Source organism: Poecilia formosa, unplaced genomic scaffold, assembly GCF_000485575.1.
Source record: "Poecilia formosa unplaced genomic scaffold, Poecilia_formosa-5.1.2 Scaffold172, whole genome shotgun sequence".
Lineage (NCBI taxonomy): Eukaryota > Metazoa > Chordata > Actinopteri > Cyprinodontiformes > Poeciliidae > Poecilia > Poecilia formosa.
Window position 1 is genome coordinate 1,095,368 of NW_006800111.1, and position 16,680 is coordinate 1,112,047.

At 39.1% G+C, this 16,680-nt stretch overlaps 1 protein-coding gene across 1 annotated transcript in view; it reads right to left on the reverse strand.

Annotated features, from left to right (window-relative positions):
• LOC103147004 (calsyntenin-2-like) overlaps positions 1-16,680 on the reverse strand; it is a 148,851-nt gene that overhangs the window by 72,011 nt on the left and 60,160 nt on the right. The window contains exon 2 of the mRNA XM_007565136.2: positions 3,667-3,789. Coding sequence (XP_007565198.1) covers positions 3,667-3,789 — 123 coding nt within the window. The remainder of the gene's footprint in view (positions 1-3,666; positions 3,790-16,680) is intronic.

A 16,680-nucleotide genomic window follows, 5' to 3' on the forward strand; every position in this document is an offset into this window, starting at 1 on the left:
TACCCATTATTCATTCGAAGTCTGATTCATGTTGGCCGAGTCTCGATTGGTGAGTGCAGGCGATGATCTTCATCTCAAGTACACGGGGGAGGAGGCAAAGGGGTCGAAAACCGATTCAGAATCATAACTATGTTTGCGCAATCATGAAAATTACATGCTACTCACACAAACACCCTACAAGAATAATAAGAGTTGTCTCCAAGAAGCTGGTTATAACATCCTCCACTTGCATTCAACAGCTCTTTGTCTCCCCGGTCCCCCTCAGCTATCCATTCTCCCTTTCTTCTCAGAGTACTTTTGTTCTTCCACCCTCTGTGCGTCCAGAGGAAACAATGTACCGAAGGACATTTTTCTGGTAGTATGATGAATGGAAAAGTATTGGTGCCTGTTGACTGTGGCCTTGAGATAAAGAATAAGCAAACAAAACTGTCTGTTTGCCTTGTAGCCCCCTGAAGCCCTAAGCCACCGTTGCTCACGCTACTTTTGATTGAGAAGACTATCGGTACACGCAGCGCTCCTCGACCCACACACCTTTGTGCTTCTGTCGGTAGGCGCAGTGTTGGTTGTTTACATCAAAGTGAAATGTTCTGTGGCAGAGGAGGGACAGACGCAGCCGAAGGCAATGGAGAGTAAAGAGGATATGCATAAAAATGTTTGGTAAGAAGAAGAAAAAAAGAAAAAAAGAAAAGGACTTTACAGGAGAAAGGAAACAGCAAAACAAAAAAATAAAAAAAAAAACTGTAAAAAGTATTTTCCTTTTCTGGATTTTCCCCGTTTTCTTTCAAACATGAACTACATTTTAATAGCTTATGTAGATAGACAAATTCATCCGTGTAGCCACATCTACCTTGCACTTAGTTGACATAAAATTAAAAAGAAATCCACCCCAAAGCTGCAGTGATGCCTGAATTGCCAAAACACCTGCTGTCATTCACAAATTAAAATAATTTGGTCAACAGAAAACGGCACATCGACTGAAACCCGTAAATTTAGACGGAGTTTGAAGGTTCAGTCACTGACTGAAGACAGGATTTACCAGAATGTTCATTTTAATTTGCTTTTCTGTATCCACTTAAACCATTTTTGTGCAGAAGAAAACATGCAGTAACGGTGATAAAGATTGAAATGTGAAGTTGTCTTGAACAAGACGACACACTGCACATCTTTTAGATAAATACAGCTAGACTCAGTCAAAACTATACATAATTTTGATCATTAGGTAATCAACCCACCAGAACTCTGACAAAAAATAGTTTAAGAATATTATGCATGTAAATTGAATAGCCGTGAAAATTAATTAAATTTGTTGCTCTTTCAGTTACTTACTTGGGAAGAAGAGCGCGAAGCTGCAGGTTCAGTGCACATCCTTGATTCATCTCTCATAATTTAAGCAACAAAGAAATTGAGCAGCAAAAACAAAAATTCATTCAGTTAACTTACATAGCACCAATTCACAGTGCATGCTGGTAGTTTTAAGAGTTGGAGCTTGAGCCTTCGATTAATATCTTAGCAAAAACGTGGTTAATTAAAGTTAATTCATTCATCTAACATGGAAGCTATTTTTTTGGTTGTTTTTTACAATATAATTTTCTCCTAATAAATGAAGTAATTACATTTTGATGTGTACTCAGGTCATCTTTGTGTAATATGTTCCCTTTTTGTTTATGTTTTTTTATGATGTTTATTTGAAACATGTCGGTGCGCCAAAAATCCAAGAACAGAAAAAAAAACCTGGAAGAGACCAAATATCTTTTACGGCGCTGTATAAAAGTTGCAGAAACTGCTTAACAATTCTCATCTGTGTTCTCACTCTGCAATTAATATGGAGCCAGAAGGGTAGCCCACTCCTTCCTGCCATAAAACAAAACCAGGATTGATGAGGGCGTCTATAATCTAAGTGACTGGCTGACTATGGGCTCGCTGGGAGCAATGCGTTGAGATAGAGAGGAGGAAGAAGGACTGTAGGAATCAGGAAGAGGGAATGAGGTGCCAGGATTGGAGGGGAGGGGAAAAAAAGGCACAAATGAGGGTAGAGATCCAGATAAAAATGTGACAGAATAGTTAGATTGTGTGGGGTTGAGGTGGGGAGTGGATGGAGGTGTTTGTACAAAATACAGGGTAAGCCAAGGAAGATAAATTGGAACGGAGCTGCTCTTTTACGGCCATTTTTTCTGTCTCCTTGGAAGCTATTGTGCCGGTTTCATTCATTAGACCACAAGCAATAAAAAACATTCAAGGAGAGAAATATCACCAGTCAGACGCTTCTGGTTTTTTTTCTCTCCCTCTCTCTCTCCCGGGTGATTTCTCACCAACGTTGACCTTCTCAAGCAAACAAACCACATGTTAATCACTGAGAAAAGCATCTAAAATAAATTTTCCCTTGTGTCAGCCTGGTTGTTGTGGTGTCATTAAACATTCAGTGCATCGCAGATTTGTTTACCAGGTAAAACAATGTGCTGCAAATCACTGTAAGCCCATCTGAGTGGAAAGGAACAGCAGCTCTGAGGAGGGTTTTCAGTGTTTCTGCTTATGTTTAACGAAAATGGGTTGCGATATCCGCTTTTAAAAACGTATTGCAGACTAAAAAGCATAATCGATTATGCTGTAAGGCAGCTAGGTTACACCGTACAGAAATGCCACATGAGCTTAGCAGACAGAAAAATAACATTTTATCAGCAAAGATTGTGTACAAGTAGGAACTTTTACTTTAACATAAACCATAGATGCAGAAATACATTTATCTTTCTCAAATACAAATATCAAAGCGAATCCCTCTTTCAGCTCGTTTTCGCTTTTCTTCCTCATCGGTTCTTTGGTTAATGAAACCTAAAGTGAACTCCAACATAGGGTTGAACAAACTGAAAATTGAGCCACTGGTATAACATTGTTAAATGTGATATTGGCTGTAATAAATACACTGAGTTCCTCATTTTCTCTTTCTTTTCATCTGTCATTTCAGTGCTTTCAACCGTTTCTGTGACCTTCAGCATCTTGGGCGGTATCCGTCAGATGCAGCCGTCTACTGCAGCGATAAAAATATTTATCGGACAAACATTTCATCGGTATGCTGAAGCTGTGAAAAAAAAAAAAAAAAAAAACACAGCGTTTGCAAAAGATGCCATATAACATGGTAGAAAACATGCAAACTCCATACAGAAAGAACCAGGTTGGGAGTTGAACCCAGAATCTTCTCGCAGCATAAAAACGTATTTGGTCTTAGAAGTGAAAAGGATTCACTCTCTCTTTTCCTGAATTTGTAGTTAAAAAATACTCGTATGCAGCCTTGAATATTTTATTCTTTTGTTTGTTTGTAGAGTTGTCCTGTTACATGGTGAGAAAAAATGCTCCCTTTCTGAAAAATAAATAAAAAAATACGGCATTTGTTTTACACGTCTGCAAGTGATACATGAAATTCACGCTCCATGACAAGCAGTGGGCACAGAGAACTGCTGGATCATCTGTTTTTGTCCTGCAGTGTGAAGCTGCTACAGCTGCCCGAGCACAGAGCTGTGGCATCTTTGTCCTGAGTGTCTTAGTGAGGAAACGTGTGAGAGCACCCTGCTTTCTGCGCCAATAAATTGTGTGAAAATGTAAGAAAAATAACTGCCGGTTGGATAAACCGCACATATCTGAGTGTTTTGCCATTTGGGATTGAAGGTTCCCTACCAGCATAAGGAACCGGGGCGTCCTTGTCCAGCGCCACCAGCGGAGGGTCCAGCAGCACCGTGTCCATGTTCTCTGTGATCACTCCATGGTAGGAGGTCTCTATCCACGGCTTGTGCTTGTTGACTGTGAAAGGAGAAGAAAGAATGAGATGAACAACAGTGTCTCTTCGTTTTGCAGTCTTATCCACTGATGTAAATAATAATAAAGGTGAGAAAAACATGTTTATCTCAAAAAGAAAGCTTTTCTGACCAGTTAGTTTTGGTTTTTGAGACTTTCGCTGATATTCATTTTGACGAGAGGTTTACCACAAACACAGTGTGACACTTTGAACAAACACATTTCTGTTTTTAGATCTGTGTTATTATGAACCTTTGCATATCTTCCTCTACCACCAGCACTTTCTTTTTTTTTTCCACAGTAAATTTATACTATTTGTTTCTTTTGTTGGCCCCTTTTCTCTCCTCTTTGTCCATTTCCACAAAATGGTGAACTCAAACACCACCCTTGTTTTGTAGGGTGAATAAACCAGAGACCCACCGTCACACACAAAGTGAATGCTGCCACTGCAGCTCAGGAGGTGATCCGATTCCCCGCATTCCTAAATCTGCATGTTCACAGGCTGGATATTAAACTCTCCCGTCCCTCTAGTACTTGTGGAGTCCCTTTGGATGAAAACATGCGCTTATTGAATCTAGTGTAATGTAATGTGCTCCAAATTAAACTTCCTCACAGCGGGAGCTAACACACAAGCCGCATAAACATATGTGGGTACCATGTGCATTGGTGAGCCCGCACATACACACACAGGCCGCATCATCTCTGGTGTCCAAGAGTCGCGCTCCGCAGGGAACCGGCCTGACACCCTGACCTTCTAATCCACTGACGAGGATCGCTTTGTCTCCTGCCAGTGAGCAGATGACACGTCCAGCTGGCAGCGATTTAAAATGTACCAAACCGTTCCTAAAGCCTTCTCGTATAGCTTTTCATCCGTCTGCGTGAAACTTTGGCGGTTTTTGTCCCACTATCCCGTTTTCCCCAGAAGCCATCAACACACTCAAAGGACAGGGTCGCAACGATGAAATGAAAACTGGAATAACTGCAAACAAACGACGATAAGATTTCACAAGTTTTACGGTTTAAGATGTTGAATTACTCAGACCTCGTTTGTTTTAGCCCTTTTGTCATGTTTTAACCACAAACATAATAGATTTCACAGAGATGCTGTGAGATAAACAAGCACAAAGTAGGAAAATTAGACATTTCTTTGAACACGTTTTATGAATAAAAATATGAAAAGTGTGGTTTGAATACTTGGGGCAATTGAACGGACTTTCGCAGTACTTCTGCACACGCCTGACGTAGGTTTCAATGACCAAGATCCTAAATCTCAGGCAGAGTGGTGGGCTCATCGTGATTATTTTATTTCCCTTTGGGATCAATAGAGAGCATTCTTGAATTTTATTGGATTTGAATGATTAAAAACAAAGACATTATTGAGGGAATTGGGCTTTTGATGGCAAAAACAATATTAAACAATTGCAATTCTCATTCACATTCGCTAGATTTCACCGAGACACCTCCTTATCTGAATCCTGCTACACTCAAGAGAGACTCCATAGTGGTTAATATGAAGTGAAAGGAAGAAAAAAAAACCCCACCAAGACATTATACAAGCCATTATGCACATGTGGTAGATGAGAAGCACTGCAGTACCCAGCATGGGTCGTCTCAGCTGGAGAGGGGAAAGAGGAGAGTGGTCTGTCTTCGAGTGAAATGAAGATATCTCTAGGCTACACCTGTAATATTGTACCTGTAATGGAGGATTCAGTGGCGCATTTCGAAGTGCATGACTTTTATTCTGCGCTGCCACTACGGCATCTACCTCGTCCTTCCAGCCTTCTTCAATTTACAATTCAGCGTCGGTAACTTCCGTGAAAAGGCAGAGGTGAAATGAAGAGGGACAATCTCCTAAAAGCTACTCTTCAAAACCAAGATAATGTTAAAGTAAGGTAACAACCATAAAATGCATGAAAATTTGTATGTATTGAAAAAGCTATTTATGCCTCCGCCGGCTACTCAAAACAACATACCGCGGTGTTTTCTGTACACTTAAAGATGTCTTCGGTTATTGACGTGCGTCCCACGGAAAAGTGCCGTTTTGCTCTCCGTTTCATTTTCAGCACAAGGTCCTACATTTATTACAAACAAATTAGTTGGTGGATGACACAGTAGAGTTGTGGCTCATTAAGGGGAATCTAATAAAAGTACCGTTTCTGGGGAAAGCATTCATCAGATTGGGTAAATTAACTATTTCCAAAACGCTTCTCGTTGCACGAACTTCATTAGTGATCCATTTAAGGTTTACCTCCTTGGCAACATGGCACTGAACTCAATAAAACAAAAATGGAAGAAAGCCCGCATAGAATGACGGAGGGGAAAAAAACCCCTAGAAGAGCAGATTATGTAAAGACAAATGTAATATTGCTGCAGTTTTATATACAGTTTTCAAATCATCTCACAAACTGACTCAAGACTAAAAACAAATCACTCATTCATGAGAAACAGCTGCTTGTTTTTCTTTACAGTTTTAATTTTAACTTCACAATAGCTGGTAGCGGGGCAGTCAAGATATAGAAAAGCAAAAATAAAAAAAAACTAAAGAAAATCCAATAGATTTACTTGAGATGAAAAAAATAAAAATAATGGACAGATGGGCAGATGGAGGACCCAACTCTACCTACATCAAATAGCCAAAAGTATTGAACTGCTTGTCTTTAAAGCTTAAAAAACTTTAACATCCCATACTTGCAGCTGTGATGCGTTTCAGCACACGAGGTTTTAGATTATCTCGCTAATTTCTTGGAAAATTCCCTGAACTCCGTGTTTCGCCTCAGAGATGCGACTCCGGGTTCCACCCTCACTGACACACTCTCTTTAGAAAAACACATCAATAACCGTATTCAGCCTGCCTACTTTCATTTACTCAAGCATTGTCTTTGTCTGCTTCTCACACTCGGTGATTCTGCTGCTCCCATTGAGGCTTTTTTTTTTGTCACCTCTTGTATTGATTATTATAACTCTCTGCTCTCTGTCTTGCCCCACAAGTCCATCTGTAAAGTCCAAGTGGTTGTTAGCTTTGCTGCCTGCATTGTGACCTGAAGCCCATCATATCACTCTCATTTCTAAGCAACTCCATGGACTTTCTCTCCAACCCAGCATTGATTTTAACATTTAAAGCTCTCTGTAAGGTTATCCAGTACGGGTTTTTTTGTTTTAGAAAAGTTTCTGCTTTACACACCTCTTTGAATCCTGCAATCATGATCATCAGTCTGACCATATACCCACTTATCTGTTCACAATGGGATTCAGTCTCTAAAATTACAGTCTACAAATATATCTTAACATTTTTGAGCGGCCAAGCCAGAGTCCAGGTTGAATCTGAAGATAAGGGGCGATGGTGAGAATGCTTTCCTTCCAACATCAAACTTAAAGCTCATCGTGAACAATTGTCCAAAGGTTGCAAAAAAGCTGCTCAGCAATTACAAGGAGATTGCTGTAATTTCAACTGATTAAGAAATGAATACAACCTTTTTAACAGGTCATTAAAAAAAAATGCAAATGATTTTTCTTTTTTCCCCAACTTGATATTTTGAATTTAAACTTGCCAGGGGTATAAATATGCATGAGGCTTTCTAGCCTGTACACCAAGTGGCCAATATTTCATGCTAATTACATTTTGTTTATTTAGCTTATTTACTTTCCCCCTCCATGAATCGCTGCCGAGTCATTAAGTCACTTACACATTCTGGCTCCTCTGCGCTTTGTGTGCAGGTGCCATTTTGAGACGTGAAGAAGCAACAGCATCATGCGCACAAACCCGTTATGAGACAGCCACGGAAATACATCAGTCTAGACTAAAATGATAGAAATGGCCTCAGACAAGCCAGATGATCCCAAGCCTTGAGCCAAGCTGCTCTTGTGTGGTTAATAATATCCATTAAGACAGCATCCTATATCGTTTTTTTTTTTGTTTTTTTGTTTTTTAATGACTACAAGTTCCGCTGAAAAACGCATTCTGTCTTTGGCCATTATATAAAACATCTGCAGCCATTAGAGCACAAGACTGCACAATGAAGGAGACTAATTCATTTAAGCAAACAGTCTAAAAGCATATTGAACACAGCTATGGATAAAATCTGATATGACACTAATGCAGACACAAAAAAAGGAAACAGAACAGTGATTTCTAGTAAATAGCATTAGTGTCTTTGTGTAGGATCAAATATCAGCATGTGGAGGCTTGAAAAACTCTTTGTGCAGAAACAAATAATCTTTTCATTCCTGTGTCCAGGTCATGTCCTCAACCCTACCACACTACTGCTCCTACTGCGTGCGTTTCCTAGTTTCCATTTGATAAGTGAAACAAAGTGTCCTTTTCACCGACCAGGCCAACGCCGTGGCAAAGCAAACAACAATAAGTCTCGATTTATGGGTGGTGATGCCTAAAGCCTGAATAGAAAACTTGCCCATGAAGTCAAAAACCAATAAATGTGTCAAACAGCTTTCAAAGAAAGGATTTAAAATGGGGGGGATGGGGGTAAAGTACAGTGCCTTTCAAAAGTACTGACTCTTTCAACTTTTTCACCTTTCACTTAATTGTGAAGTGGGAGGACAATGATGCAAAGCTTTCAAAAATTTTCACAAAGATGTGAAAAGCATAGCTTTGGATTTAGACACCGAGTCATGAGAAAACCTCCTTTCAGTGAAATCAAGCTGAAAGGCCTTTTGAAATGTCTAATACGAAGACAATGATATTTTTGACTTTTTCCAGTGGACTTAGAGCTGGTGTGAACGTCAATTTCTAAATCTCGCCATAGATTCCTGATTGAAATTAGGTTGAAAGCTTTTGACGAAACGCATAGATATGTTTTAATATAAACTATAAACTGTAATTCTGTTTTTATGTTTTTTTTTTTTGTTTTGTTTTTTTTGGGGGGGGGGGTTGATATTGTTGAGGGGAACATTTTCCCAAGTTCAAAATCTTTTGCAGACCAACAAGTTTTCCGACAACTTTCCATTACTTCCCTGTTTCTGCAGAAGAAACGACGTCAGTGTTGGTTCAGGGTGATGTTCCTCCACGTTTTCTATGTAAACCAAAAACGTAATTTGAACAGAGGCCATTCTTCCAGGACTGAAAAGAAGCTTAAACTGGCCTCTTTCTTCTTCTCATCCATTATGGTCGGAGTCGTCTCCTGGCTTTTGTATCCATGGTGATACTGGTACATTGTTAGTGTTCCTTCACACACAGCATAATGGATGTACACCACAAGGATCCATTACGGGAGACGCTGCAGCAGAACGTCATCTTCTGTACATTTTCTTCAAATAGGACTATTTTTGGTTTTCTTCCAGCAAAGGTTTTTTTTCTTCTTCCCACTCTTCCATGAGGGCAAAATTTGTGAAGTACACCACTAATAGCTTTCCAGTCAATAGATTTTCCCACCTCAGCTGTGGATGTCTGCAGCTCCTCTAGCAGCCACGGGTCTCTTGGCTGCTCCTCTGATTAATGCTCTCGTTGCCTGACATGTCACTTTTTGATCTTGGAAGGTTTTCAGTTTGTGCCACAGTTTTTCTGCTGATGGACTGAACAGAGAAGCGTCAGAAGCTTGAAGATTGGGATAGAGTTTTATAACCCAACTTGTAATTAAATGTCTCCGCAGCTTTACCCCCTGACCTATGTGCTGTATTTTTCAGTCTTTGTGACGCCACTTGTTCTCCAATAAATATCTGAGTCCGTCACAGAACAAGCTGAGTAAAATACACTTTATTTACCAATTAGTGGACCTCTAATTTATTGCACTATATTTTATTTAGGGGTAACATAAAAGGCATCAAAGCTGAATGTAGTGTAAAAAATGCTGAAAATGTACATTTGCAAATATTTTTGCAAGAATAGAGTATTAGATAAGAAATTCTGATTTTCTTTTTGTTGTGTCATTTTTATAGTATAATTTGAAGCTGATGGATCTGTTTTGGTTTTTTTGCTAAAAAAATAATAATAATAATTTCAAGATTTATCCAAACATGATTCAAGGTCAACATCAACATAAACCAGGTAGTTAGAGCTGACCTTCCAGTGCTACACTTGTACTCTGCTGCTCACTGAGGGGGATTAGTGGGGAAAATGTGCACCAATAAAGATAAAAGCAGCAAAGAAAGAGAGTGGATCAGTAGCACAGGACTAAGAATGAAGAGAAAAACTATCCAACAGGGCGCATCAATATTTTAGTCATTTAAAAGAATAATGACAAAACCTACCATCGACCAGTCATGAAGCAGACAGAGTATGTGTAAATCTACGGTGACCTCCCCGTGCCCCAGCAGAATGAGCAGTAATTAAACCTGCGCAAACGTGCACACACACACACCACACACACACACACACACACACACATATGTTTCTCTGGCTATCTTTGTGGGGACTTTCCATTGACTTCCACTCATTTCTACAGCCTAAACCTTACCTTTACCCTTTTCCTAACCCTACCCATCACATACCTAACCCTAACCAAAACTCAATTCATACCTTAGCCCTAAACCTGACTCCTGACCCAAAAACAGGGTTTCCCTGTGGGGACCAGGCTCCGGTCCCCACAAGGAGCGATTGGTCCCCACAAAGTAGTATATGTCAGGAAAATCATCCCCACAAGGTATTACAAACAAATGCACACACACACACACACACTCACACACGAGTGCACTTTAACCCTCTCACACTCGGTACAAGACTGCTTCTCAGCCGAATGTGGAAAAGGAGAACACAAAATGTGCAGCAAGATGACAGAAGCAAATAAAAGCACAGAGAGAAGAAAGGGTGTGTGATAAAAGTAAAAGAAGAGGCCAGGATAGGATGGATATTGGGTCAAGAGTGGGAGATAATCATGGAAGGCAGTCAGAGATGAAAGGTTGATTCTGTCTGAAGGGCCTTTCATACAGCTCCTGGCAAAACTATTCACACTTTTGCACGTTTTAAACCTTTGCAACAGCAATAAAACAATTTATTTATTTTTCTTATATATATGGATCAAATCCGTAGGCTATTATTGGAAGCAGAGGTAAAAAAGGTACATGATTTTCAAAATGTTTCATGCATAAAAATATGGAAAGTGTGGAAAGCATTTTTATCCAACACCCCTCACTCTTACAAGGAAAAATGAAACCGACGTGTAATTTAGTCTCAATATAACGTACGTCAGGTGTGAGATGGTGGAGGACATTAGTGGACAAACAACATCAGGAAGTGCAGAAGTCAAAGGCAGGGTTAGGTTATGAATCAACAGTCAACGTTTTGGACTTTTCATGCTTTCAAGCTCCATCTTTGACCTACAAACTGAATGCATTGATCAGAATCAGTGAATAGGCCCTATTGTATCTCTGGAGGAGCTGTGGAGAGTCATGACTCAGGTGAAAGATTATGTTGGCAGAACAATTATTAGTTGTCCACAAATATGGTGCTTAAGGAATAGTGACGAGAAAACTCTTTGTTGAAAGAGAGTCGTTCGTAGTTTGCTCTCTGCTATCCAGAAAACACAGCAAAACACACAGTCGTCGTAGCGAAACATGGAGGTGGAAGCATCAGGCTGTGGAGATACTTTTTCTTTTTTTAAACAGAGACAGGAGAATTGGTCAAAGTTGTTTGTTGGTAATCCTAAACAGGAAAGAAAGATTTGAACTGAAAACCTTTCACTGGTTACTGCAGGAGAAGTCTGATGGTTCTCCTGCAAATGCATACCCCAGTTTTCTAGACTTTTGTGAAAGAATCCCATAACCATCCATCATCTTTGTTCCACTTCAAAATTGTGACCTAGGTTGGAATTTCTAGCTGAAACGTGACGACGTGTGAAAACGATTAAAGAGTAAGGACATGTTTACTGTTAGCCTTACTTTATACTGCTTTGCGTCATGAAACGTAGGAAAGCTCAATCTATATTGTGAATTTAATATAAAATAAACCCTAAATGCCGACTAAAAACAACAACACATTTGACCGCCCTGTAAATTACGCACTTGAGCTATGATTTATAAGTAACAAAACACTTTCCATACCCATGCTAATTAGTTTTGGTTTCGTCTTAAGTCTATACAATTTCTTTCTCGAGAGATAGAACATCCTGTCTCGCCACCTAAACACAAGCTTCATTAACAGAACAAGTATAGACTTGTATCCAATTATTTCTGACTGAACGCATTTTCATTTTACGCAAATGTTTGAAACTTTTTTTTCCCCCCCCGCACAAAACATTTACAGGCTAATTATCTTAACCTGACAAAAGTATTGCCCTATTGTCATAAAGTGTGTCAAATATTATAGAATAATTCTTGGTTTCTCTAATGAAGTGGAAAAAAAAAAACAAAAAAAAAACTTTCTTGCTTTTAAAGCTAAATATCCATATAGAAGAAGGGTTTTTGATATTCTTTAGCACTTAAAGGGATGAGGATGGTTCACAGCCTTTTGTTCTGTTTAGGAGGTGATAATTGCTTCAGTGGTAATCGCCGACTCTTATCATATCGTACTTCCAACAGTAATTAATGGCAGCTTAAGAGCTAAAAGGACTTTGTGTGTAGCGGTTTTAAGCACAGAGTGAGCGGATGTGATGGTCACAATCAGTCCAAGTTTTCTACGCTGGAAACATTCTCAACTAAACTCATTAGAAGTTAGTGTTTGCTGTCAGAAAGAAACAGAAATGACTACAGCACTGTGCAGATGGTTAATTATGAACACATTGCAGGCATCGATCGTTTCCACAGTTGGAACACAAGTTTAACACCAGCAAATTGAAAAGCTTAGCTTTAAAATCCTTAACTTTAAAAAAGACAGACACACATTACCTCTTGGCAACGAAGGCGAAAGCTAAGTCTCTAACACAGTATGACTGCATACATGTCACATCCGCTATGCAAGATCGTCATAATATGCTTAAAAGCCCATACCGATCACACAGATGCAGGGGCCAGGATGTAAGCTACAGTGATGTGCAAAAGTATTCACATCCCTCCCCAAAACCCCCTTCACGATCACATTCAATAATGTTACTGGGATTTTCTCACAGTGACCAGCTCAGTGTGGTAAATGATGCATGGTTAACATTTCTTTAAAATATTTCTATTAACCACCTTTTCACATAATCTACCCTGGGAACATTTTGGGGCATGTAACAGGATTTGAGCTGGACTTTGACTGGGCCATTTAAAATTATTGTATTGCAGTACATGGCTGTACTGTACACTCGGTACAGTCATATATTTAGCTGCTGAATACAAGTGTCCCTGCACCATCAAGTTTCATGATGTGGATGGTGTCTCCATGGTGATGGACTGTATCAACATGGTTCTCCTTAGATATGCAGTATGTTATATTCTTTCCATTTTCAGATTATGGACCGAACAGTTCTTGGAAATATTACCTCATCTCTGACCTGTCTGCTGTGTAATAACCCTTAATGATGTTGTTTGTTCACTAATATTCTCTACAAAGCCTACTAGGCCTGCAGCTGTATTTTTAATGAAGTGCACACAAATGGACCATTTACTAAATGGGGAATATCTAAAAAGCAATTTTTTCATTTTGGGGCGTCAGAGTAAAGGACTCCTCACACTTATGTTTTATTTGTAAAAAAAAAAAAAAAAAAAGAAAAGAAAAGAAAAAAATTTTTCCTTCCACTTCTCATTTATGTATGGCAGTGATCATACAAAATGTGAAAAAGTTCAAAGGGCACAAAGGCCACGTGGTCCAAAGCCCTTAATCATGGTAATGCAGCGTTCAACATTAACTATCCAACGTCTATGACACATTTAACAACTAGGAGTTATTATCTTGTAGGCCAGTGAGAAGAGCAATTAAGCAGTGCTGTAGCTTTGTGTCTGCTAAATAGAAAAGCAATCAGCAGAACTCCTCACAAGATGCCATTACAAACCTGCAGTCGGTGAATGCACTACTGACCTGACATAAAACGCTTCACCCATGCATACACTTCTTTGCATTCACATTAGAGTTTGGCGAGGGACTGTAAAGTGAAGTAAAATTAACACCCAGAAATAATAATGTAAAATATCACTGCCCCACAGGAACAATTCAAGAGGAAACCAACAGTTTACACACACGAACACACACACAAAACCTCTCAGAACGTCTTTCTATGAGAGCCATGAGAGCTATGAGTATAAACTTAAAGCCCCACAGCTTCAATGAAAGATCCAGTTAGTGGTGTAAAAAAATAAGCACATTTGAACGCTTCATTTAAATTCCCTTTAGGCAGATCTAAGTCAGAGTTGACCATTGGTTTATTCCCAGAACATTAATTCCTCCCATACAGAACCATTTCTCTGTATTATAAGATTTGCAGATTGTAGTAATTTATTGTGCCCTCCCCCTCCCAACACATTAAAGGGTCCATAAACTCTGATCTCCACCAACTAAAAGACTTAAAACCCCCAGTTGTGAAGACAATTAGTTTTTAGAAAGGTTGATTTAATTCGGGTTTGTGCACAGTCCTATGTAAGGAAGTCCACTGGTAGCTTTCCAATCTAAAAGGCTGTGTTTGAGACACAGATGTGGCCTAATTGCAGTGGGACACCGCACAAAACAAATCTTTTTTTCATTTCCTTCCTGCTGACTACATCAAAACCGGCATAGGCAAGAGAAAACGCTGCTGTGTATAATTGGCGTCCCATACTTCTAGATAGCATAGCTCAGTCTATAAGCCTACGGGAAAAACAACTTCAGCACGACATTATCCAGAGGTGCCTAAGGACATGATGCTCAGATGCACGAGTGTGATTTAGACTCGACGACCGTGGCCATAAATAATAAAAATATAAAGGAAAAATAGCTGCAGGAAAAAGGTAAGAGCACAGAGAGAAGGGAACATTTATTTGCACAAGCCAAGAAAAGAACGAATGTGTTGAGTAGCGAGCAGGGAGTTAATTTTCTGATGTGGTATTTTTGAGAAGTGGGAGTAGAAAATGTGAAAACTGCAGAGGGGACATGGGAGGAGTCGTCACGGAAAATCATACCGATTCTGAAATTAATATCTGTTATCAGTGTTCAAAAATAGTGTTAATGACATGGATCTCTGCTCTGCTTTCATCCAGCACAATATGCGACACGATTGAAATAACCAAAACACGGCATCCTCAAAGTACTGAATCCCAACTCTGAAGCAAAAGGCCCAAAGCAGAAGATTACTACAAAACTGATGCCACAAAGCAAAGTAGATATCAAAGTAACACTTATTAGATAAGGACCTTTAGTTTAAGAATTATGGATGTTATCTCCCACCAGTAAAGCTTCTTCTGATCTTCTTTGGTTCCAGATCTAAGTGTCCTATTCTGAGTTTTTTTATTTTTTGTCTTTTAATTTGACTGTTTTTCTAAAAATGCCCTCGGCTGAATTTTAGGTTTTGCCCAATTAACCATTTATTCCACACAGATTGTCTTAATGTTAGCACATATCACATTACCAAGTACTTACTTGGTAAATTACAACAGAAATCCAAAAAGCTTTCGAACAGTAAGAACCTTAGTTATTAATTAGTGGCGGTACATCCCGATTATTTATTGCATTTTCACACACACACGCACACCCCTCGAGGTCCACAAGACACACCTGAGGAAATCCTCCCGCTGCAGTACACGTCACGGTGTTTTGTCATACGTGTGGCTTAAAACAATGGTAAACAATCACGGCAAAGAGGAACGACTATAAGAAGTTCACAAGTTTGAAGTGGGAGGAGAGAATGATTGACGAGCTGCAAGAGAGAACAGAAGGTGCCGGTGGGAAGTTTGTCTGCTGCATCAGACCAGATCATATTGATACTGGACTGGTTTCACTAACGCTTTCTCATCTCTTTATATCCAAAATGGTCAGGAATCAGAGGTGAACAAATACCAAGACATCCTAAAGACCTAAGCCACAGCCAGCAGCTTTCTTTATTTTTTATTTTTTTGTACGAGTGACCTTGTTGAATGTTTGCCGTTTGTGCCAAAATTTCCCCGTCATCCAAGCTGAAGAGAGGGGGCGTCAAACCACACATCTGGAGAGGCCCTGCAGCTTCCCACGAGTGATGAGAAAACATTCTGATTTTGCTGATGTGCTCGATTCTTTTTTTAGTTCTGCTGCTGAAAGTTGACGGATCCCCACCGGTTCCCAGACTCTGAGATCATCTTTTCTTTTTCCTTCCCGTCTCAGATTAAAGTGGAGATTCGAATCAAAATTCGCTTCCTTAGACTCCTAATGGATCAACAAGTTTCTGATAGATGTGGGATTTTTATTTAACTTTAGATAATAATGGGTTAAAACTTAGTGTTCACATCTCTGCACTTTATTTGACTTTTCTTTATTCAGCTTGATTAAATTAGTAAATTGATCTTACTTTTATTAATATTTATTTTGATTACACTGATTACCAGATCCCATTGATTTTTTTTATGATTCTGGTTTTATTTGTAAATCACATTGCTAAATGAAAAGGTCAAGAATTCATAGTAAAAATCAGTTTAAGATAGATTATGAGATTAACCCTTTCATGCATAGTGGTCACTACAGTGGACAGCTGTCTAAAAGCCATTTTCTTGTGCTTCTTGTGGATTTTTATGTTATAAATGCACACAGACCACTGAAGTGGACACTAATGCATCATAAAATGCACCATCAACTACTGGCTATCAGCTGCAAATGCAATAAATTATTTTAGTTAAATCCAATATGGCCAACCGACCCAGTCCTTCCTTCTACTGTAGACGACTTTTGCAGGTAAAAAAAAAATATTGTGACATCAGATAACCCATAAAGAACAATACTACTGATGTATTCTTCAAACAACAACTTTGTATTTGGAGAAAATTACAACTGATCACCTGAAAAAAATAAAAGAAATAAAATAAATCTTTAAAAAAAATTTTCCTACCCTTTTTTTATGCCTTAAGAAAATCAAACACAAATTTTGAAAAAAAAAA